Source organism: Muscardinus avellanarius (genome assembly GCF_963383645.1).
Source record: "Muscardinus avellanarius genome assembly, chromosome: 4".
Taxonomy (NCBI): Eukaryota; Metazoa; Chordata; class Mammalia; order Rodentia; family Gliridae; genus Muscardinus; species Muscardinus avellanarius.
In genome coordinates, this window is record NC_137789.1 from 122,488,629 (window position 1) to 122,513,560 (window position 24,932).

The following is a 24,932-nucleotide window of genomic DNA, read 5'->3' on the forward strand; positions in this document are numbered from 1 at the left end:
AAACTTTCCATTTTTGACATTTTAAGTAAAAGTTATTGTTACTGCAGTTGGTCTTCAAACGACAGTAATCATCGAAGCTGCAGAATGTGACTATGATAACTTGAAATGTTTTCTGCAGACTCCGTATCTTGCTACCCAGTAAGGAAAGATAAAAGCTGGGGGAGGGGAGAAGATGCTCCTTATGGTCCTTATTACCTGGTGATGAAGAACAGGGTTTTATGGGCTGTGTCACATGCACTAAATCCTGGGTTGCATCAAAGAAAGTTCTCCACGGCTAGGAGTCAAGGGATTGGTGATTACAAGTTGAGGGAGGGAGGGAGGAGCGGGGAGGAGCCAGGCAGCACTGAGACACCCCAAGCAAGGTTTCCAACCTACTTTGCGTTTGTCCAGTTCTATCAACTAAACTTGCTTAATTTGCTTCAGAATTTGGGAAAGGAACTGCTGCTGGGAAACATATCGACGAGCTTTTAACCCTACAGAGCCTTCTTCTGACCTCAGATGTAGTTGTTAAAACTGTCAGGGAGGAGACAGAGGCAGATGTTGGACCATGCCAGGAATCTTCTCAAGTGCGTGGATTGTTTCACACAGAATGGAGATGTGGCTTCTGATTCTGGTGGCGTATCTACTCCAAAGAAATGTAAACTCAGGACATATGCCAACGAAAGCTGTGGACCCAGAGGCCTTCATGAATATTGTAAGTTGAGGTTTTTTCATAATGTTTTGGGAGATATTAAGTGCCCGATGTGTTAACATTCGCATCTGTGAAATATCTGCATTGTGTATTAGATATTTATATATGGTGGTGATTCTTGCTAGAAGATTGTAGTGACAAAGTGACATATTGAACTGGGGAGAATTGTCAGTACAGTAGACCTCAAACAAATTCAGTAAATTTGAGTGAATGACTTATTTTATTGTTCTTTTTTGTGTTACTGGGGATTAAACTTAGGAGTATCTATCCCCAAGCTACACCCCCAGTCCTATTTTTTTAAAAAATGGGGTCTCCCTAAGTTGCTGAGGCTGGTCTTGCACCTGTAATCCTCCCATCTCAGCCTCCCGAGTACCAGAATTACAGATGTGCACCTGTCTGGGTGAGTGATTTGATCCCTTGACTTCAAGCAAGATTTAATTTATCCTTCAACTCTTAAGTTCATCCTCAAAGCAAAGAAATAATTGAGGTGTTTGGAACCAAACGCAGACCCTTGATTATTTCCATTGTATTTGTGATTCTTTTTTTATCCTTTTCCTGATTTTCCTATACTGTAAAGGTATCCGTTTGGACTTCTGCTATAGGGCCCCTACTTCTGGTAGCATCTGGTTCTATTGCTTTGGACCGCTCACTTTGTTGAATGGCAATAAAAGAACCCTGAGATTTCTAGAGAAGGCCTCTATGAATTAAATACACAAGCAATGCGCCAGAGATTTCCTTTCTTTCCTTGGTGGGGGAGGGGGGAATGACTTTCACATTCCGAGTTGGGTCTTAGTAATGGCCACCATACAGTAACACTTACCTAATAGTAGCTGTTGTGACAAAAGCTGCTAAGATACTATTTCATCTTCACTGCCCTCTGCAGCAGATACGATCATTCACACTTTTCAAATCAAGAAACTGAGATTAAAGAGGTTAAGCAAGTTAAACCAGGCCCCACACGGGTACATGGTAGAGCTACAATTTAAATTCAGGCCTGCCTAAACACAAGCCTATAATTATAACCACTATGCAGTAAATCCTCCCAGGTGAGCAAAAGAAGAGGCCACCTCCACATGAGTGGCATGGCTGTGTGCAATGTCCATGCCAGGGGCTCATCTAATACCTCACAGAAAGAGGAAATTCAACAGACATGCATGCAGGGTTAAGATACTTTTCATAGAACCCTTCTTGAATGGGTTCTAAAGCTGACAGGCCATAGAGATGTCCTGAATCTACATGGTGCTAAACATCACATTTCTTCAGATCATTCCAACAGTTGCTTGATAATCTGCCCATTGGTACAGACCCTTAGAATTCATCTATCTGTCCTGAGAATGTCTCACAAGAATTCCTCTGGTTGTGCGGTAGAGGGAATTTATTTAGCTGCAAAGACAATATTCTCGACCTCACCCACTGGGTGTGCCCAGTATCTACACACTACTGGAATTTCAGGGAAGATTTCTCAAGACTAAAACCCACTGAATGAGGTTCTGCCATTGAGCAATTATACTCGGAGAGGCAGTAAAATAGAAAATTTATATAATTATTGGTGTAAATTCAACACAATAGAATAAAAATAGGAGTCTGAATTGGCTTTGACTCTGTATACTGATTATATATATATATATATATATATATATATATATATATATGGCAGTCTACCCTATACTATGTTACACAATTGATTCCATTCATATACCTTGTGGCAAGTGTTTATTGATCACCTACTAGACCCTTGAAACAGTGCTGTGCTCTGAGGCCACAGAGAGATCTAACTTTGTCATTTGTATTCTCTTTTTCTTCTAAGTCTATGAATGTTTCTGTTTTCTACAACAAGGAGGGAGAGTGCCATGCATAATATACTGTTCTTCCAACATTTTTTTCTACTAAATGTGAATCATGAAGAATTTTCCAAGATGTTCAGTAACCTTTTTTTTTTATTGGTGCACTGTATTCATACATCATAGCAGGATACATACTTTTGTAGACATACATGCACACTTTTCCCAGTCAGCCCCCACCCAATCCCCACCCCATTCTCTCCCTATCCCTCCCTCCCATGCTTGGCTTAGTGGTTGACATCTAGTATTATGGCAATTTATCTAAAATTAAAAATGATAATCTCACATAACAGTTTCATTTGTCTGATACCAAGCTTTTGATGACTTAAAGATAACATTTCAATATTTCTTTTTGCTTTCTTTCTTACCAGAGAATATTTTTTCTATTTTTTAGGTGAAACTATCATATATTTATATATTTATTTTTCAGAAAAAAATCTATCCTAATATGGAATATGGAGTCTAGGTACCCAAAACGATCTTGAAAAAGAACAAAGCTAGAAGATATATATTTTCTGATTTCAAACCATATAAAGCTACAATAATTGAAACAGTGTAGTACTATTCTAAAGGCAGATATATAAACCATTGGAGTTAAATAAAAGCCTAGAGCTAAATTCTTCCCTATATTGTCAAGTTATTTTTGACAAGGTTTCCACGAACATTTGGTGGTAGAAATGATAATCTTTTAACTAAATATTGTTAAAAAATAATAATTACACGGAAAAGAATAAAATTGGACCCTTAGCTAACACCATATACAAATATTAACTCAAAATAGATAATAGACCTAAATACAAATCTTAAGACTATAAACTTTTAGGAGAAAATCTGGGTCATAAAACCTCACAACATTGAAATTGGCAGTGATTTCTTGGTTATGATTTCAATGAAACAGGCAACAGAGGAGTATACAGACTCCCTAAAAAATAAAAAAATAAAAAAATTGTATATCCAAAGACAATGTAAACAGAGTTAAAAGTTACTAATAGAATGGGATAAAATATTTCCAAATGCTATATCTGAAGGTATATTAATATTCCAATGAGAAATCCTAAAAATTAACAACAATAAAGGCAAACAATACTATTTAGAGATAGGTAAAAGACTAACATAAATAATGAATCTCCACAGATAACCAATCTTAATTGTCTGTTGGATGGAAACTCTTGTTTCTCTGGTTCTGGTGTGTGTTACCTATTTCTTCTTTGTAGTTAATCTCTTTGAGTATTTTCTCTAGTGCTGGTTTTGAAGACATAAATTCCTTCAGTTTCTGTTTGTCATGGAAGCTTCTTATTTTTCCATCTAATTTGATAAAAAGTTTTGCTGGGTAGGAAATTTTTGGCTGAAAGTTGTTTTCTTTCAGAGTTTGGAATATGTTACTCCAAGCCCTTCTGGCTCTCATGACTTGGTTTGGGAAGTCTGGAGTGATTCTAATTGGTTTGCCTCTGAATGTCACTTGGCCCTTTGTTTTTGTTGCCTTTAAGATTCTCTGCTTGGCTTCCACATTGGTCATTTTGACAATTATGTGGCGTGGGGATCCTCTTCTCCGATCATGTCTAAAGGGAGTTCTATAAGTTTCCTGGACCTTTGTATCAACCTCTTGCTCTATGTTTGGAAAATTTTCTGCTATTACTTCCTTGAAGAGATTGTTGATCCCTTTGGTTTCACTTTCTTTTCCCTCCTCTATTCCAATTATTCTTAGGTTAGCTCTCTTAAAATGGGCCCATATTTCTTCAATATCAGATTCCTGCTGTCGGATATTTTTTCTAGATTAGAAACTATGAGTTCATTTTTGGATTGCTCCTCTTCTAACAGCGAGATTCTGTTCTCCATGTGTTCTAATCGGTTGTTTGTGCTTTGAATTGAGGCCTTTACTTCATTAATTGCATCCTTTATCTCTTTTTGGCTCTCTCTGAGTTCTTTTCGAAGCACCTCTATTATTTCTACAGTTATTTTCCTGATTTGATCTTCTAGAAATCTCTGATTTTCTGTTTTATCGGGTTCTGATGTTGTGGGGTTGTGGGCATTAATTGCTCCAGTATTATTCCTCTTTCCCATGATTTCAGAAGTTTGTGCCTTCTCTGGGTTCTTCCCTTGGGTCACTATGACTTCATTTAAGGTGCTCTGGATCTTGAGTCAGTAGTATCTCAGACCCCATTACTCCTTTACTGGGTTGTATCACAGAGTCTCCGACCCAGAGAGTCGATAGAGGCTGCTTTAGACTGTGGGGGGTGCCAGGTTGCACGTTCTCCTATGTTGTGATATCTCTGCCACCGCCCCTCCCCCACTGGGTCAAGTCCCAGGGAGTACAGTACTGGGATTTCTCCTCTGTGGCCCGCAATTTGACTCACTGTTCTTGAGTACGCAGATGTAGCTGTACTGGCCTCGCTGAATTCCCTGCTGCTGCCGCCAGTGGCAATATGGCGCCGCTGCTACGCCCTCGGCTATGGGGCTGGCGTTTTTCTTCTTGATTTTGATTTCTACTCTGAATCCCTGCAGTGTGTGCTGAGCTCGGCCACTGGGAGCTTTAGACGCTCTCTGCGCGGAGAAATCCCGCCTAGCTGTTCCGCAGTGGCTCACCTCGGCTTGCTGTAGCCGTCCCGTGATTTCGCCGGTGCTGCTGGCAGTATGGCGCTGCTGCCGCATCTGCCGCGTCCTTGGGCGCGAAGCCGGTGTATCTCCTCTGTGGCTCTGTTCTCAGTCCGCTTTCTCTCTGGAGCCTGGTGATTTTTTGTTTCACTGGTGATGGTGTTTTCTGGCTATGAAAGGCGCTGATTTTGTGGTAATGGAGATTTGTTGTTAGCGGGGCTCTTAAGCCCCGCTTTTCTCGGTTGCCATCTTCCCAGAAGTCTCACCTCTTAGTCTTCCAGTAACCTTTTAAGAACATCATTTCACTTCCTGCATTATGCTCTATTTTGGGAGGGTATGTATTTGTTCCCGACTAGATTCTTTGGGGGAACAGACAGATTTCTGGGGAGCAGAATTTATGTGCAGGGTATTTATTAAGGAGAACCCTTGAAGCTGGGCATGGAAAAGCTCACCTGTAGTACCAGCTACTGCAGGGCAGGGGTGGGGGCTGAGGTGGGAGGATCGCTTGAGCTCCCCAGTGCAAAACCAGCTGGAACAACATAGTGCAACCCTGTTTTGAGAGAGAGAAAGGATTCTCGGGATCAACACCTGTGGAAGGACAGGGGAGAACAAGATGGGTAAAGGGAGAATCAGACTCCGAAGTAGCAGATCAGACTCCAAAGTAGCCCCACAGAGAGCCCCCTGGGGAGCTGCTGCGCTAGAAGATCCCTTTGGAGTCGTCCTAAGCAAAGCAGTCATTGCATTTGGCAGGAATGGATGCAGCTTGCAGAAGGTGCCTCTCTACAGCTGAGGCCATTCCTTAAGGAGTGACAGCCAAGACATTCCTTAAGAGTGACAAGGCTCTCAGTAGATGGGACGAGCCCTTCACTGAAGGGGAATCTGAGTAGAGCTTCTCAGTGTTCACCACACTATTAATTTACCTGTCTCCCAATATAAGTTACTGCTATAAATAATACCGGGGCACACATCTTTATAGCTATGCTTTAAAACATATATCTGATTTTCTTTCTTAAATTAAAATTTCAAGAGTGAACAATGAGACTGAAAGTTAAATACTGAATATAATTGTAATCTGCAAATTGTGGACAAAAATTAAAAAGCTAAATGCTCATTGTTTAAAATAGAAATTGACAAGCTAGCTTTGAAAATGGTGGTACAATCTTGCAAGTTTATAGGTAATCTCTTAACCTTCATGTTAGGCACAGATGTCCACAGATTTATGTCCTACTATTATTCTGCATAAACTCAATTACACTGAGGCTGTAGTTCTTTTCTTTCTAGGCTCTTAATCCCTACCTCATCAGTTCTTTTTTTTTTTTTTTTCCAGTACTGGGGATGGAACTCAGGGGCATTCTACCTCTGCGTGACACCTCCAGCCTGAGTTTTTATTCTTTGTTGTTTGGAAACAGGGTCTCACTGAGTTGCAAAGGATCTCACTAAGTAGCTGAGTCTGGCCGTGAACTGTGATGCTCCTGTTTCAGCCTCCCAAATGCTGGGATTACAAGCGTGCGCCACCACGCCAGGCTACCTCCTCAGTTCTATATCAGAAACTTTGAGAGTGGAGTCCAGCAATTTGTATATAACAAGCCCCCTTGATGCAAGCTTGATTTTAAAGAATTAAGTGTGCATTGGCACACACACATGCACTATACTCCACAAGACATGGCTAATTGGGTTTTAATTATAGATATAATAGATGTCTATTGAATGCCTACTAATGTGATCCAGGCATTGCAATTAGTGTTTTATGTATATTATATTTTTATATTTTTGCAACAATACTATGGAATATAAACTAATACATGAATAAATGGAGCAACATAATCTAATCAAATTTCTTAAGGTCATACAATTAATTTATGTATTAGTGTTAAAGCCAGGATTACACCTCAACTAGTGAGACCCTAGGCCTTTCTTCTTAATGACCATGCTATATTATCCTATGCACTATACTAGGCATTTGGCACCTAGTTTTGTCCTCTCTTGCTCATTTTAAAGCAATCTCAAGAACCAGATGTAGTGGTGCATGCCTTTAATCCCAGTATTTGAGAGTCTGAGACAGGTGGATCATAGCTTCAAGACCAGCCTTAGTAACTTAGCAAGGTTTTTACAACTTAGTGAGACCTTGTTTCCAAATAAAAATTAAAATAGTGCTGGAGATGTCGCTTGAAGGTGGAATGGGTTCAATCCCCAGCACCACAAAAAATTTAAAATAACAATAAAAAGATAAACACTACCCTGATAGAAATAGTTCCTTCCTTCTCTAAATGATGACAGTGGATGAGAATAAGGGAGATGCTTAGGAGAGCTCTGAAGCTTTGTGTTTTCCAAAGATCATTCTACATGTCACAACTGTACAGAATAGGGAATATTAACCAGAAGTCCATACATAAACAACAAGGAATCTGAAACCCCTGAAATTATATTCAAAAGCCTTTTTGCATGTCTACATATATATCCATGTTTATAGTTATCCTCACACTTATGAAGGGATATTTAATCTAACAATGTGAAGATTCATTGGTCTTGAACATGTGATTTAAAACTGAAAAGAACCTTACAAAATGCATGGCTAAGGGATTTTCATAAGTTATCTTGGAACAAGTTTCTGCTGGTTGAAATTAGAATAACCTGATCTCTAATCTGAAGTGGACCCAAGAATCTGTATGTCTAGGTGAACCTGAATGATTCTGATGTATACCAGGGTTTTAGAATCAGTGTTCTGGCCCGGCACTTTTCAAGTGTTGGGATGTTCAAATGGAGAGTGTTCAGTGGTAGAGCACTTGCCTAGCATGGATGAGGCCCTGGATTTGATCCCCAACACTTAAAAAATCATTTAATAAAATAGAAAAAGTAAGGAATGGAGAGAGTTTGGCTAGTTTTTTTCTAAGGTAACGTGGTAATGTAGGGCAAGCAAGGACTTTTTGGACCACCTCTTACAGCATTAAGGAATCTACTTTTACTTTGAGGTCATTAAGAATACAACCATATTGAGCTGAACTCAAAAGGAATTGTGCTTTTTCCATAGAGTGAGATCATCAGACATCAAGGCTATCCCTGTGAGGAGTATGAGGTTGCAACTGAAGATGGGTACATCCTTTCTGTGAACAGAATTCCTCGAGGCCTACTGCAATATAAGAAGGAAGGTATGGTTCACCCAATGACACCCCAACTTGGCAGTCTCCCCTGCATCCGTGACTTTCTGTGATCTCAGTGTGCAGACTGGGATCCACTGGTCAAAGAATAGTAATAGTGTTGGCTCTCCCGGAATCTCTATCACCACTACCCTTCTCAACCCACACTCATCAATTATCTGAAATAAGCTCAGTGTTTGCCTTTCAAAATACACCATCGGGCTGGGGGGCTACCTGCTTGGTTATAGAGTGTGTGATTAACATATGTGAGGCCTTGAGTTTGAACCCCAGCCCCACAAAAACAAACAAAAAGCCCTCCAAGAAAAATCTATTTCTTGACCCCTTCTAGCACTTAACCCATTCTCCGAGGTCCTTCTATATAAATATTTTAGAATACTCAATGGTGATCCCTTGAACAGACCACACCAACCTCTGCTCATGAAGAATACAAAATCCAGTATGGTGCCTGTCGCTCGCCACTCTGCATTTGCACATGGTCTTCTCATCCAGAGACTTCCTGAAATGTTTAAGATGTTGTCTCACTTTTTACTAGGGACTTTTTAAGAACTAGGCTCTATATGTAAATTTTTAATTTTTGATACCTATTTGTATAATTTCATTTTTTTGTATGTGAGAGTTTCAACTAATACTAGATTTTCTTTCTTCTTCTTCTTCTTCTTCTTATTTTTTGGTGGTACTGGGGTTCCTAGAAACCCTTCTACCTCAGGGCTACAATCCCAGACTTATTTTTATATTTTTATTTGGAAACAGGGTCTCTTAAACCAGCGAGGCTGGCTTTGAACCTGCGCGATCCTCCTGTCTCCGCCTCCCAAGCGCGGGGATTACAAGCGTGCGCCACCACGCCCGGCTACTTTTTTATTTTTTGGTGCTGGGGATGGAACCCAGGGCCTCATTCATGCTAAACAGGCACTCGATTGTTGAGCTACAGCCCAGCTAGTATTTTAAAGATAATTTTGACCTTATTAACCCCTTACGAGAGTCTTGGGGACCTCCAGCAGTCACACCATGATAACTTTTTTTTTTTTTTGGTGGTGGTACTGGGGTTCCTGGAAGCCCTTCTACCTCCGGGCTACACTCCAGACCTATTTTTACATTTTTATTTGGAAACAGGGTCTCCTAAGCCAGCGCGTGCGGCTGGCTTCGAACCTGTGTGATCCTCCTGTCTCTGCCTCCCAAGCGCGGGGATTACAAGCGTGTGCCACCATGCCCGGCCAATACTAGATTTTTTAAAAAAATGTAACACCATTAATAACCAAAGCATGCTTGTTTTCCATTTCTGTTTGGCTCTCTTCCTTTTAATACTCTAACTTTGTTTATAGTAGCAACTACACTATCTGTCATATATACAGATAATATAATGCTTTTTTGTATGTGTGATACTGAGGATGGAACCCAGAGGCATTCTACCTCTAAGCTACACTCTCAGCCTTAGTTTTTAGTCTTTTTTATTTTTGAAATTGGGTCTCACTGAGTTGCAAAAGTCCTCACTAAGTAGCTGGGGCTATCCACAAACTGTGACCCTCTGGTCTCTGCCTCCTGAATGCTAGGATTACAAGCGTGTGCGGCCACGCCCGGCCAGATAATATAATTCTTGTACTCTTTCCAGATGCTGGGTTCAGTGCTAAGTGCTTTATTTTCATTAGTATCATTTAATTTTCACAATAACCCTAAGAAAGTATCACAAACAGATGTAATTTGACCAGAAAATCTGTGCTATTACTTACACTTGAGTCAAGACCTGTTTACTAGTGTAGCCCATGTTCTTACTAGAATCAGGAAATACTAGGTAGATGCTATTGGCCTTTGGTGCAAAGAAGCTTCAAGGTTCTGTTTTATTCCTGTTTGTACTCATGTATTTTCTTAAAAATCAGTTTTTTTTATACTAGCTGAACAGCTGTGTCTTTTATATGTAAAAGCCTCAGTGCCTTTGAACTTACAGTTTTCTCTTTGGACCACTATTTGGCCAGGTGTCTGTGCAGGTTGCCCAGCCCTTCTTTTCCCTGACCATTCTACTCAAACAGCATTTCCTTGGCATCTGTTCACATCTGGACCCTTACCTTGCTTCCTTTTCCTTATGGCACTTTATAGTGCCTGATATGATAGATGCTTGCTTGTTAGTTTACTGTCCATTTCTGCTACCAGAGTGTAAATTCAGTGGGACCAGAACTTTATCTATTTAGTTCAAGTCTATATCCAGTAGCTAAAAGAGTGATAAACACATTCTAAATGCAAATAAATATTTGTGGAATGGATGATTAATTTTTATAAATAAATGAATAGCTTGGGAACAGAACAAACTTTTCACTAAGCCCCAGGAGTCTTAGGGCGGCCGACAGGGCATGCCTCTTCAAGCAGTCGGGCGACTGCAGCGGCTGCAGTCTCTATTCAGGGATCACCTTGTTGGCACATCCTGTTGACTTAGATTCTTCACTCCTGGACAGAGTTTGGGGTCTAAAGAACTGGCCTTTTAGTAGATGATAATGTTCCGGGACTCCCATTCACCTCTTCAAAGAGGCTATTCTTAGCCAGGCATGGTGATATATGCTTATAGTCCCAGTACTTAGGAGCTGAGACAAGAGGATCGCAGATTCGAGGACAGCCTAGCAAGCAGTGAGACTCTCATCAACCTAGGGAGACCCAGTTTAGAATGAAAATAATAAAATAGGGCTGGGGGTGTAGCTTGGAGGTAAAATGCCCCTGGGTTCAATCCCCACTACCGCAACACAAACAAATAATGCCCCTAAAACACAAAAAGGCTATTCTTAATTTATTATAAGGGGCATAACTCATTATTATAATTTTATTTTAATACTCAAATCTTCCTGTATCAAAAAGAGTTCCTTCAAGATGGCTTGTGGGTACTTTTGACATGAAGGAGCCTTGATATGTGTATATATGTGTATATCAAGAGTGTGTGCATATTTTATGTACATTACCTCTGTGTATATATTTTATATAATAATATATTCATTTATGTTGGGTATATTAATTATAATATATTAACCATGTTATATATTTAAGCATGTTGCATTATAGCTTATATAATTATATATTCTGTTATAGTAGAATATATAATAGTTATATTTGATATCATATTATATACAACCTATTGTATATATTATTTATGTATCATATAAAATTATATGTCATATTATATAACTATATAATATAATTAATTATAGGCTATTAATAACATGATAGTGTTAATATGCTATTGATACATTAATGTATTAATGTATGTTAATAATTATAATATACTCTCCATTGGACAGACAATTCCAGTAATAGTAATTGCACAAAAATAACAAGAAAGCTGAATTTGACCGATTCTTTTTTTGCCAGCATTGTGCCATGTGTTCCTTGTGCTCTATCATATTTAATCATAACAAAATCCCATTTTACTGATGATGAGACTAAGATGCGAAGCTCTTAAGCAATTTTCAGGATAATCGAGCTAGCAAGCAGCTGAAGTTCAGTTGAATACACACTTGCCTGACCTGAAAGCCTTTGTACTTTAGGACATAACAGGAAAGGTGATGATTTTTGACCTTTTCTCTGGACTGCAGGTTCCAGGCCGGTCGTGTTACTGCAGCATGGCCTGCTCGGAGATGCCAGCAACTGGATTTCCAACCTGCCCAACAACAGCCTTGGCTTCATTTTGGCAGATTCTGGCTTTGACGTGTGGATGGGGAACAGCAGGGGAAACACCTGGTCTCGGAAACACAAGACCCTCTCCATAGACCAGGATGAGTTCTGGGCTTTCAGGTATAGGATGGAGGTAGAGGTACATCTCTTTTGGAGAACTGGATAAAGAATTACCCAGTCTTTTAGTGTTGGTTGTATCATCAATATCTTATGATATTTCCCACTTTTCATTAGCTAGTGATTATATGGGGGAAGTATAGGAAATACTGGGACCCCCACATAGAAGGTTGGGTCTGACTAATGGAGTGAGAATGGTGGTTGTTTCAGGTGACTGTAGGTGGGTACTCTAAGACTGACTCTTGTATGAGTGATGGCTAGAGCTAGTCTCCCCAAAAGGAGACAAGACCAGGTAGCATTAAAAAGAGAAGGGAAACCATTAAGCCTTGTGGGTCATCAATTTGCCTCTTATGTTTCATGGTCAGACAAAGGCTTTTGATGTTTTTGCTTAAATTATGTATTACTATTCACCTGCTCTTTATACATTTCATCAAGAGTTCCTACTGCATCTTTAATATTTTTTTTTCTATGAAGAAATCTGCATGGCCCTGGGCTGTTCTGCTCACAGGTCCACTGGGAGGTAGATTGCATGCTCAAATAAATTTTCACTGGTGATTATTGTTCTATGATAACATCTGGAGAAAACAAAGGTTCACTGACAGCCCAGGACCCCAGAGACACCCATGCATCGCCGTTCTCAAAGGAGCCCATTCTAAGTACGGAGGGGGCAAAGTAACAGTTACCAGGGCCCACAACTCAAGAGCTTGTTTATAAACCTGGAGGGTGGGGATTCTGTTTGTATCTGATCATAATTTTTCATATAACTTTGTCTTTTCCCCCTATAGTTATGATGAGATGGCTAGGTTTGACCTTCCTGCAGTGATAAACTTTATTTTGCAGAAAACGGGCCAGGAAAAGATTTATTATATCGGCTATTCACAGGGCACCACCATGGGTAGGTTCAAAGGAAATCAGGTTTGTATCCTTGGGAATGTGATCCCACAGTGTAGGCTGTGCCTGCAGTGAGTCGTCTGGCACTTCTTTTCAGTCTGGCCTGCTCCTCTCCCATGACTCTGAGAGCTGGCCTCAGTTAACCTCATATACAAAATGAGGATAACACCCCCTTAGAAGTGTTAGTACTGCTCAGGCTTCTCAGTATGAAAATGTAGGTAAAGTCTGTGAAGGTAAAAATTTTGTTGAAGACACCACTGTAAAAGAAGTTTCTGGTACACAGTCTACACGCAAAAAATGTTTCACATGACTGGAGTCCTGGGTTCAATGTTTCTCCTGTAGTAGGCAATCGATTCACAGAAAGTATTTTCATGTTATAAGCATAACTGATAGATATTTTTTCCCAACTCTTTCTCTTTTCCTGAAAAAGCCAATGTCTAGAATCATGTACTGGTGTCCTTTTGCTTTGGATAAACTTGTGAGAGACTTTACTCTGCAGAATACTGAACACTTAGCCAGGGAGATGGAGATTGTTACTATCGCAGCCCTAAATCAGACCAAGGTCAACATGGAAAGTGCATTTGGGTTAGATTAGAAGGTAGAAATATCCTGAGAGAAACGGCATATACCACAGGAGAAGGTTCTCAGACTGAAAAGAGCTCCTTACCTTTGCCCTGAGACCAGATCCTAAGGTAAAGGCCAGGGGTGCAGCTTTCTAAGGAGAAAAGTGAGTAGTCATTTACTGCAAGTAATATTTATTCTGCAACCAGGACAGCTGTGTCTATCTACGGGGAAAGGCTTCATACCCATTGTTACAGAAATATGAAGTTTTGCAAACAGTTATTTTGCCCCCATTGGTATCTGTGGTTTAATATCATTTTTATATGACCCTAGCCTCCATCATAATCACAATTGACTTTTATGAGCACCTAAGTGCCCACCCATTATTTATGCAAAAAAATTGCTTCATCCCTGCATGAGAAAATGTGGGAAATGCCTGAATTCCTATTTGATAGATGGATACATTGCATCTTAATGAAAGAGCTTGGCCACAGGTCACTAAGCCAGGACGAATGCCCATGTATTCCAAACACATGCTATACAACCACTAAGCAGTCAGGTCCCTCAGTTGAGTAGGAATGGCACAAGCACATTTCTCAACTCCTACCAAAGTATTACTGCCACCTCCAGAGTTATTGGGAATTCTAATGTTAAGTCCTTCTCTAAACAGAAAGAGGTGGCCTCTAACACTTGTCACACTGAAAGCATTGTGAATTCAGGCCATCAGTGGGAGAGGCTCAGTCAGACTTTAGTTGATGCAAAGCATGCTTGTTGTTCCCTTAATTCAACAATACATCATGCCATTAGACCTCAGCCATTTGGCTTCTGAGAACTCAGTGGGCCACTTGGTCACTCTGTTGATGGGTGCTAACTGGTCAAGTGAATTGCTTCTGCAAAAGTTCCCGATGATCATTAAATATTATCACCAAGCCATGAATTCACCTTTTGCTAGCTCTTTATCTCCCAGGAATAGAGTGTCCACTCTACCTCTCCCTAGAATTCTGCAGGTTTAGTCTCTGTCCTCAAGAGTGTAGACACAGAATACTTTCTCTGAAGAATTTCAAGGGGAAAAAAGCCACAATTATAAGGGGAAATCCAATGTATGTGTAAGTCTAACATCTTTTAAGAAAGCCTGTTATGTATCGAGTTATTTAGATTTCTCTTGCAAATTGGCTCTAGTCTCCACATCCTAAGGAATGACGCTAAAATGCCCAGAGCCTCTGACTTTTATTGAGAGAGAGAGAGAGAGAGAGAGAGAGAGAGAGAGAGAGAGAGAACATGTAGTTTACCAAACAAGATTAATCTGACTCCAAAGAAGGGTAAGCATTGGAATAATTCACATGTTTTGTTTAGTTCTCCCATTCTCTCTTATCTGTGTACATCACAATGTTGCTGCCAGTGTCTATTTGGGATGATGTGATTCACTGGGGCTTCTTAGGTATATCAATCATGCCACCAGGGGCTCTTTTCCTCTAAAACGTTCCCAGCAGTCTTCTGTGATCATTACTCACAATGACATTATGTCAAAAATAAAACTGAATTGTGAGTCAGGGATTCTCATGGCTCGAGGACTGTTGGCACTCAGCGCAAGGCCAGCTGGCTCGTTTCTAGCTGCTCTTCTCTAGGGAATACAAGGAGCCTAACGTTCACACTATCCCTATTTTGTGATAACATTAATGGGTCCTCACCATCTCCCTCATAGAAGGCAGGCTACAGTGTCAAGTGTATGCACCTGTCCAAATCTCAGAGGTCTTTAAAACAATGTTGTGTCTCTATTCAAATTGTTCATCTTGACCTGCAAGCAAAGGTGCTGGTGATGAAGCTAGACATTGCCCTGAAACCAGGGTGAGAAAGTGCAAGATTCTTCTAGTGGTAAACCATGGAGCTGCTCAGGTGGCGAGCTGGAACTCGCTTTGCGTAAAGAGAGGCATTGCTGGGAGACATTATCTGGAGTTCTCAGATTTTGACATTGAGGGGAGTTCTGGACAGAATTAAGCTGCAGTATAGTTAATTTATTTTCAACCTATTCCTACTAATAGCATAGCTGAAACAGGAGAAGAAGAGGAGGTAATAACAAGTCACTCTATGCCTGCCTTTGCATGTAGCTGCCAAGACTAATCAGGTGGAGAGAAAAGTAGAGAAGTGATCAGTCTTCTGAATGCCCATCTACCTCCTGAGAGCTGTACAGAAGTCATGTTATTCTAGTTTTTCTCCATCCAACCTTTTCCTTCCAACCTCTCAGACTACAAATATTAGTTTAGATTGAGAGCTTTTATGTGTGTGTGGTACTGGGCTACACTCCCAGACCTATTTTATATTTTATTTGGAAACAGGGTCTCTTAAGCCAGCGAGGCTGGCTTCAAACTTGCGTGATCCTCCTGTCTCTGCCTCCCAAGCACGGGGATTACAGCGTACACCCGGCTGTATGCAGGCTTTTTAAACACATAATATTTCAAATAGAATCACCATGTCCTCTCTTTATATGAAAGCCCTTTTCTCCCATAGGCCCCATAGAGATCTTCCTTGAACAGTGGTATTTGGAGAACTAGTGTCTCTATTTTACAGGTGTGGAAATGAAATCACAGACTGGCTTAATCAGAGTCTCATACCAAGTCAGTGACAGAAAAATGAACTGGAATCCACTTCACTGGACAGCTGGTCTAGTAGACTATGTTAGAATGTGTGTTTCAGAAAGACAAAGGATCAAGGAAAACTAGCAAAACCTCACTACCCCTATTTGCACTGTTATAAAACACACTTGTTATCAGCAAGGCCAGTTTTCTAATTCTTGATTTATTTTGCTATAGAGTATTTAAAAAATAAAATGTATAAGATTTTGGAAGTTAAACAAGGTAAGAACTTTAAAAGTCCACAGTAAGGTTTCCAGCATGTAATATTCTCTCTCTCTCTCTCTCTCTCTCTCTCTCTCTCTCTCTCTCTCTCTCTCTCTCTATATATATATATATATATATATATATATATATATACATACATACATATGTATTTCTTGCATTTATTTATATATATAAATTATATATATTTATATATATATGTTCTCAAAGTTAATATCTTTGTATTCAAAACATTTATTTATTCAAAGAGAACACACTACTTGACAGCAAATATGGTAGGTGTCATAGGGAGCATAGAGAAATTTTTGCTGTTGCCCCTGCCAGGAGCTTATAATTTTGTAGGATGAGAGTTAAGACATAATCACAATTATTAGAATATTTTAATAAAAATAAAATATACATTTTAAAGTCCTAGAATGTTCCATATCCATGCTCATATATTTTTCTCTATTACAGGCTTCATTGCATTTTCCACAATGCCAGAACTGGCTCAGAAAATCAAAATGAATTTTGCCTTAGCCCCTATAGCCACTGTCAAATATGCAAGAAGCCCTGGGACCAAATTTTTGTTGCTGCCAGATATGATGATCAAGGTATGTGACATCTCAGATAATTCCTTACATATGTACAAGAGTTTTCCAGCCATATTTCCTAAGACATATACTTTTAAAATAGTCAATTTTTTTGTATCTAAAGAATAATGTCTTCTATTTTACTCTATGTTTTTTATAGGGATTGTTTGGCAAAAAGGAATTTCTGTACCAGACCAGATTTTTCAGACAGATTTTTATTTATCTTTGTGGCCAGATGATTCTTGACCAGATTTGTAGCAACATCATATTACTTCTGGGAGGATTTAACACAAACAATATGAACATGGTAAGTAGGAACCTAGTAAATTTTCAGTCTCCCAATCAAAGCTGAGACTTAACTCGTCTTACTTCTGGGGATGAGCTAATCCCACTGAAGACTTAGATAAAAGATGGGCAGCCAATAGTCTTTGCTTCTAAATCTTAAGGAAATACTAGGAGAACTTCAGCAGAGGCTGGAGCAAGGTTACGTTAACCTTGCTAGCTACTAACTTCACTGACTATACATGGACAATTATAACCTGGTAGTCAACAGAGAGACCCACCATGCATCGTCTACCTCTTGGGTCTTTTTTATTTGAATTTATGTTCTTTGACAAGAAGTTTGGGGGTTTCAGTTTGACTTAAGCATAGCTACCAGTTGGTGGGCGTCATTGGATAGGTTATCAAGGATTCACACTCTGAGATAGAGATTAGTATGCAAGATGATTTGGGGTTATGCTCTTGAGATAATACTGAGATAAGGACATGGGATTCTGTAAGTAAAATTGTCATGCAATCCCAAGATAAACCTCTGTTGATTCTACAAGGATTTGTGATGATGAAGTGACCCTGAAAAGCTAGCCTAAGGTTGGATGAGAAGTCTGGGTCTTCATACCCCATATCTTCAGCTTGTTTAATGCAGACCACACTGGTGCTGAGGGAGATATTGGACTGGTATCTCTCTGAAGCCCAGGAGATCACCAATGAGGTGGACGGTGGAGGGCTGTCTACCAACAGCAATCCTAGTGGTTGGGGAAATATGTCTTTAATTCCTGAAGATTTCTTCTTTTTTCCATTGATAATTTGACTTATAGCCATAGGCATTCAATATATGCCAGGCTAAGTTATTCTCTCTAATAGGCCTATGAGAGAAGTGTTACCAACATCCCCATCTTAAAGATTAGTATTCATAGATTTAGTGAGTTAAATAATGTCAAAATTTGCCTAAAAATTAAATGAGAGCTGGGACCATTGCCAGGGTCCTTCTAAATATCTCTAATACATCTTTTTTTTTTTAATATGAGGAAACTAGATTTCTAATGAGAAGCTATTCTAAGATAAAAATATATATAGGTGCCCAGGATTACATTTAGTGATATTTTATTCATGTGCATGTGTATTAATGTTTCATAATAATTTGATGATGTTCTCATCTCTTAGTCTAACACCCTGGAGATTTGCTTTTTGTTTTGGGTTTTTTTTGTGTGTGGTACTGGGGGTGGAACCAAGAGGCTTTCTACCTCCGGGCTATACTCCCAGCCCTATTTTATATTTTATTTTGAAACAGGGTCTCACTAAGTTGCTGAAAGCCTCACTAAGTAGCTGAGGCTGGCTTCGAACCTGTGTGATCCTCCTGTCTCAGCCTCCCAAACGCAGGGATTACAAGCATGCACCACCACGCCCAGCTGGAGATTTGGTTTTGACAGGGTGCACATCTTGTAAGTTTTTCCATGTCCCACTAACTATTCATGCTTTATTGCAGAGCCGAGCAAATGTCTATGTCGCTCATAGTCCTGCTGGAACATCTGTGCAAAATATTCTACACTGGAGCCAGGTAAGAATGTTGAACGTGTAGCCTTTACTACAAGTTCTTGCATTTTTCATCTGGAATAGTCAAAGGAGGCCCTTTCGTCAGCCCAGGGGGGTTGCGTTTATTCTAACACAGAATGCAATCTGATCTCTGATATTTCAGCTGTGAATGTGATCATTGAAACTTTGCAAGAGATGAGAGGAAAGGATAGGAATGGCTTGAGGACATCCTTAGAGGATCTGGAAAGTAAAATAGCCCAAGTGCGGCCCTTTTCTGTCTCTAGCCACTTGAAAGAGACGGCTGGAGGAAATTATGTTTCCACATTGTCCTTCTGGGTTCCTTCAGCAGAATGGTCAAGTATGAACAAAAAAAGGCTCATTGCCCAGAGATTTTCACTGCAATCTCAGGGTGATGTGGGGAAGAGAAGCTATACGAAAAAAAAAAAAAAAAGTCACTATCTTCCAGGACATTGCACAATTCCAGGGGGCGCTTCCTGGAATTGTTCCAAGCATCAATCCACATTGGTTACGATGGAGACTCACTTCCTGGAGCTGATAATGTAGTGGTCAAGTGTTTCTGCCATCCATGTCTCTCCTTGAAAGAGCCTGGATCTTGCCTTTGTCCTTTCCTGAAGATTACCCTCATGTGGTATTCAAGAGCAGCTCAGAGAGCTTGTTCTCTGCTCTCCTCTCCACAATAGGAGAGGTAGCCCATTTCCACCACCCCACCACTCCCTGGGGATGCCTTGCAAGTTGTTCTCTCCTTTCAGGCAGTGAATTCTGGGGAGCTGCGAGCATATGACTGGGGGAGCGAGACCAAAAATCTGGAGAAAGGCAATCAGGTAAAAAGCCACATACCATCTGCTGAAAAGATATCCTTTGGCAATATGTGAGATATTCAGATGACAGGTTGTTCTAGGGATAGGAATAAAACCCAATTATTTAATTCTAAGATAAACCCCAGCTAAGCCCCTGCCCTCTGAAGAAGCAAGAACAATTTTATCCTTCTCTCTCTCTCTCTCTCTCTCTCTCTCTCTCTCTCTCTCTCTCTCTCTCTCTCTCTCTCTCTCTTGCAATGAGGATTGAACCTAGGAGCATTCAACTTCCTAGACACATCCCCAGCCCTATTTTATTTGGAAACAGTGTTTTGCTAACTTTCTGAGGCTGGCCTCAAACCTGTAATCTTCCTGTCTCAACCTCCCAAGTACCGGGATTAGAGGCATTACAGGCATGCATCACCATGCCAGGCAACAATTTTCTAATCACAAACAAGGCCCTCCAGAACAACCCTTAGATAATGAAGGAGGAGACCACACCCGATCAAGATCGCCTACGTTGGCAGCGGTGCAAAGCTTCCAGCTATCAAACGTTTGCCCTCATTTCTCATTCTATAAAACCTCAAAGTCATTGTCAATGCCTCTAAGACAGGGCTAAGAACATGGGTCCCCTGGTCTACTCGGTGCAGCTATGCTGATTAAAGTTCTTTCATGGTTTACATAAATAAATTCATTAATTAAATACAAGAATTCAAGCAGGAAAGCTTTGACTCTGTCTAAAAAATGGGAGCCAGGCATAGTGGCACACACCTCTAATCCCAGTAACTGGGAGGCTGAGACAGGAGGAAGGCAGGTTTGAAACCAGTCTCAACAACACAGTGAGCATCTCAACAACTTAATGAGACCCTTCTTCCAAATAATAAATAAAAATAGGCCTGGGGGTGTAGCTCAGAGGTAAAATGCCCCTGGGTTCAGTCCTTAGCAACACACACACACACACACACACACACACACACACACACACACACACTAAATTATAAAATAAATAAAAATAGAAGCATCCATAATCTCGCCAAGACAACTCTCTGCTCCTGTAATGATGTAGAAGGCCCTCATTTTTTTTTTTTAAAGTACTGGGAATAGAACCCAGGGGCATTCTACCTCCTTTGTTTTGAAACAAGGACTCAATGCAGAGAGCCTCACTAAGTAGCTAAGGCTGTTGGCGAACAACAATCCTCCTATCTCAGCCTTCAAATGCTGGGATTACAAACATGTGCCACTATGCCTGGAAAGAAGGCCCCTTTTTGCTGAGGATGCTTTATGAACCAGGCATTGGGCTTCTCGGGAGCAAGATAGGGAAGGTTCAGTGGGGAGATGAGCATAATCTGTGGTGGATACTAGAAGGAGCCTTTCTGATCAAATCAAATATATGGAGAGGGTGGCAGTGAGGATGTTTCACAGAATAGTACAAAGAACATTAGGTGAACATTCCTGTCTCTGGGCTGCCTCTGCTCGGTGAGATTGTGTAATGGTGAGTAGGCTGCTATGATTCATCAGGACTCACTTTCTTTATCATTAAAATAAAAATTACTGGATCAAATAACTCTTATGAGTTCTTCCTGACTGCACTTATAAAGAGTTTGTGATTTTCAAGCTAAACTATGAAAAAAAATTACATAACCCTAGAAATACACAGCGGGGACTACGGAATAAAATTAAAGATAGAAATGTAGAGAATCAGAATTGGGTAAGTATGTTCTTTTGAGCATAAAAATTTCACTGAAGATTATTGGTTGGCATGCGTTATGAAAGTAAGTATGTGTCATACAGATCAAATCAGAGAAGTAACATTGTTTGGAGTCTCACATAACACTTAACATATATTGTTGTACATCCATGTAGACATAAAATGCTAGGAAATTTGAACAAATTGTGAAGATTCCCCCTGGATAAGCAAACCCTCAATCACAAGTAGCAACAGCTTCTTTTTAGATCCCTCTTCGAGCTTCCTAAAATACGTCTTTACAGAAAGTATTTATCTTCTAAGATAGCTTCAATTTATCGATGTTGAGTGAACTGAGTCCTAGGGAAAGTGATGAATGCAGAGTAGGCACCAGGAATTGGTAAAGCGAAGAGAAAACACACATACACAGAGAATCATGTCATAGAATCCTGGCAAGATCAAGCTAGACAGGACATTCAGTTCAGCCTATTCATTCACCTGTAAGAGGAGGAAAAAAAATTACTGACTCCATAGAATAGTCTAACCTTTCATGCTAAATTAAGCTATAATTACAAATTCTTTTTTTTGGGGGGGGGCGGAGTCTAGGGATGGAACCCAGGGGCATTCTACCTCCAAGCTATACTCCCTGCCCTATTTTTTATTCTTTATTTTGAAATAGAGTCTAAGTAGCTAAGGCTGTCCATGAGCCATGATCCTCCTGTCTCAGCCTCCCGAATGCTGGGATTACAAGCGTGCACCACCATGCCTGGTTTATAACTCCAAATTCTTAAGGAGCCACAAAGACAAAGATAGGCATCTCAGATTGAAGCCAAGACTCCATGTTGATTTTACAAGAAATGAGACTTTCCAACTTTGTGGAAAGTTCTGGGTGCTGATTGATTAATTAAAAGGACTCAGACCTCCAGGCAAACCTACTTGCACTTCTTGAATAAGGGAAGTTTCCAGGAATTAGGAAGACCCTTCTTCAGGTGATTGGGTGGGAGCTGGGAAAGACTTGTGGAGCTGGTACTTAGCTTTACCTCCCCTAGGTTCAACTCAACTGAATACCAAAGGTCAGTTTGGGGCTTCCTCATGTTTATAGAAATGCAGTCAAAGTGGGCCTGCCCCAAGGGCTGCCTGTGAGGATCCAGGCGCCTTCCAGTGGCTTCCGCTGCCTTTCTATGTAGATCTCTAATTATTGCCTCATAAAATGTTTATAAAATTATCTTTGAACATTAACAGAAATGTTATTTTCTAAGTCAACTTACTTGCAATATAGCTAATAGAAGAAATTAAACATTATTGAATATCTAAAGTGCAAGCTACGGGGCTGGAGATGTAGCTCAGTGGTAGAGTGTGCTTAGCATGCATGAGGCCCCGGGTTTGAGCCTCAGCTCTGCACAGACAAAAAGAAAAAAGAGAAAGAAAAAAGAAAAGAGAAAAGCAAAAAAGAAAAGAAAAGAAAGACAGACAGAAGAAAAGAAAGAGAAAGAAAGAAAGAAAGAAAGAAAGAAAGAAAGAAAGAAAGAAAGAAAGAAAAAAAGAAAGACCAGGTAACTTACTCACTTTTTCACTTGCTCTAGTAAGTTATTACACATTATTCCCATTTCAAAGATGAAAAAAACAGATTTAATCATGTTAAACAACTGCATTAAATCAGGGGCCAGAACAGAAACTCTTAATGGAATTCTGCATGGCTCTAAAGCCCATGCACTTTTTACCACAACACATGGCATATTTATTCAAAATGTGAATTATGAATTTATGAATTTAGGTGCTCAAATATTATCTAGAATTAGAACCATCTTTCTCTCTAGCCAACTCCTATGAGGTACAAAGTTCGAGACATGACGGTCCCAACGGCGATGTGGACAGGGGGCCAGGACTGGCTTTCCAATCCAGATGATGTGAAAACACTGCTCTCTGAAGTGACCAACCTCATCTACCACAAGAACATTCCTGAATGGGCTCATGTGGATTTCATCTGGGGGCTGGATGCTCCTCACCGTATGTACAATGAGATCATAGATCTGATGAAGCAGGAGGAAGCCAATCATTCCCAGGGAACTTGCAAGGCCACATTGTAAAGTGTCTTAGGCCGACAAGTCCTAGTAACAGCCTCCTGGAAGACGGGGCCGGGGCCACGCGTAGAGGGTTTTAAGGGGGATTTTCAGAAGTGGAAATCTACTGTGTCCATAGAAGGAATTAGATTTCTGCATCTGGAGCTAAAACTGAGATTTACGTGTTTTTCAGTTAGTCAAACTGACTTAGAAAACACTTTCCTTGTGCTATCATGTCTTCTATCATCTTGAAGTGTAGGTTTTACCTGATAGCGAGCACGTAGCTAGATATTCACTACATCTCTAAATGATGACCTTATTTTAAACTAAAAATAAAAAGGGTTAGAGGACCTGGGCATGGTGACACATGCTTGTAACCCTAGTACTTGAGAGGCTAAGACAGGAGGATCAGAGATTCACTCCAGTCTCAACTACTTAGTGAGGCCCTCTGCAACTTAGTGAATAATAAAGAATCAACAGTTTTCAAATAAAGAATAAAAAATAGGGCTGGGGGTTAGCTCCAAGGTAGAATGCCCCCAGGTTCAATTCTCAGTACCCAAAAAAGGGGGCTGAGAGTATAGTTAGTTAGTTCAGAGGTAGAACATCTCTTGGGTCAATCCTTAGTATCAAAATTATATTTTTTTCTGTAAACCGTATTTTGGAGCAGTGAAGTGAAATGATAAAGTGGGACAGATATCAAGGTTATAAATCTCTGGATTGTTGCTGACTTTGACAAAATAAAATGCACATTTACCTCTTGTTGCTATGGAGATAGGATACTACCTCAGAAAACCAAGCTGCTTTAACAGCAACCACAAAATCTACGTGCAGTATGGGTGGAGCCCATAGTAAATATCCTCAGAATAGGGCCGAGCTTTATGGCTGAATCTCAGAGAAGATATTTTGTAGGATATTTATGAGTTTTCCAGCAGATTCATCATGTATTGCACACAGCATATATATGTTAGCACCTAGATTCCAGTCCGTACTTATTTGAGAATTCACAGCCTATTTCCAGGAGACCTGTTGGCCCAATTTTCAACCTTGAACAGTTAAAAGATAATTTTAATGTCACAAAATATTGAAATAAATTGTTCTGTGTTTTATCCTTTTATCATAACAAATTTACTGTATAGCCAGCCCCCTCAGCTCATTCAAATCTAGATTTGTTTCTTTAGAAAATGGTTTGATTTTCACACAGTTTCAAAGATAAAAGATGGGAATTTTATGAGTAGTATTTTGCAAAAGCTATTCTAAAACCAAATCAAAGGTAAACTGTGCATGTCTGCTGTCTCCTGTTGAAAGCATACCGGTGCATGTTGAAGGTATACTATTGGCATAAATAAGGTCTACCACCTTGCTAAAGTTCACTTTAACAAATTATTTTGAGCCAGGTGTGGTGGCTAATGTTTGTAATTCCAGTGCCTGGGAGGAAGACTGGAGGATTGCAGCTTTGCAGTCAGCCTCACCGACTTATTGAGACCCTCTGCAACTTAATGAGGCCCTGTTTCAAAATAAAAAAATAAAATAAAAAATAGGGCTGGGGGTATTGCTCAGAGGTTGAAGACCCCTGGGTTCAATCTCCAATACACACACAAAATAATTTATTTTGTTCAGTTGGGCATGGTGACCTATGCCTATAATTTC

At 40.0% G+C, this 24,932-nt stretch overlaps 1 protein-coding gene across 1 annotated transcript; it reads left to right on the forward strand.

The window, feature by feature from the left end:
• Positions 1-547: 547 nt before the first annotated feature.
• On the forward strand, positions 548-23,312 carry LIPM (lipase family member M; the record flags this gene model as incomplete). Its single annotated transcript, XM_080695377.1, has 9 exons — positions 548-694; positions 8,153-8,270; positions 11,846-12,044; positions 12,827-12,936; positions 16,802-16,938; positions 17,078-17,224; positions 18,680-18,751; positions 19,497-19,568; positions 23,043-23,312. The coding sequence occupies 9 exons, from the start codon at positions 548-550 to the stop codon at positions 23,310-23,312; spliced, it is 1,272 nt and encodes a 423-aa protein (XP_080551503.1).
• Between the last annotated feature and the right edge of the window lie 1,620 nt (positions 23,313-24,932).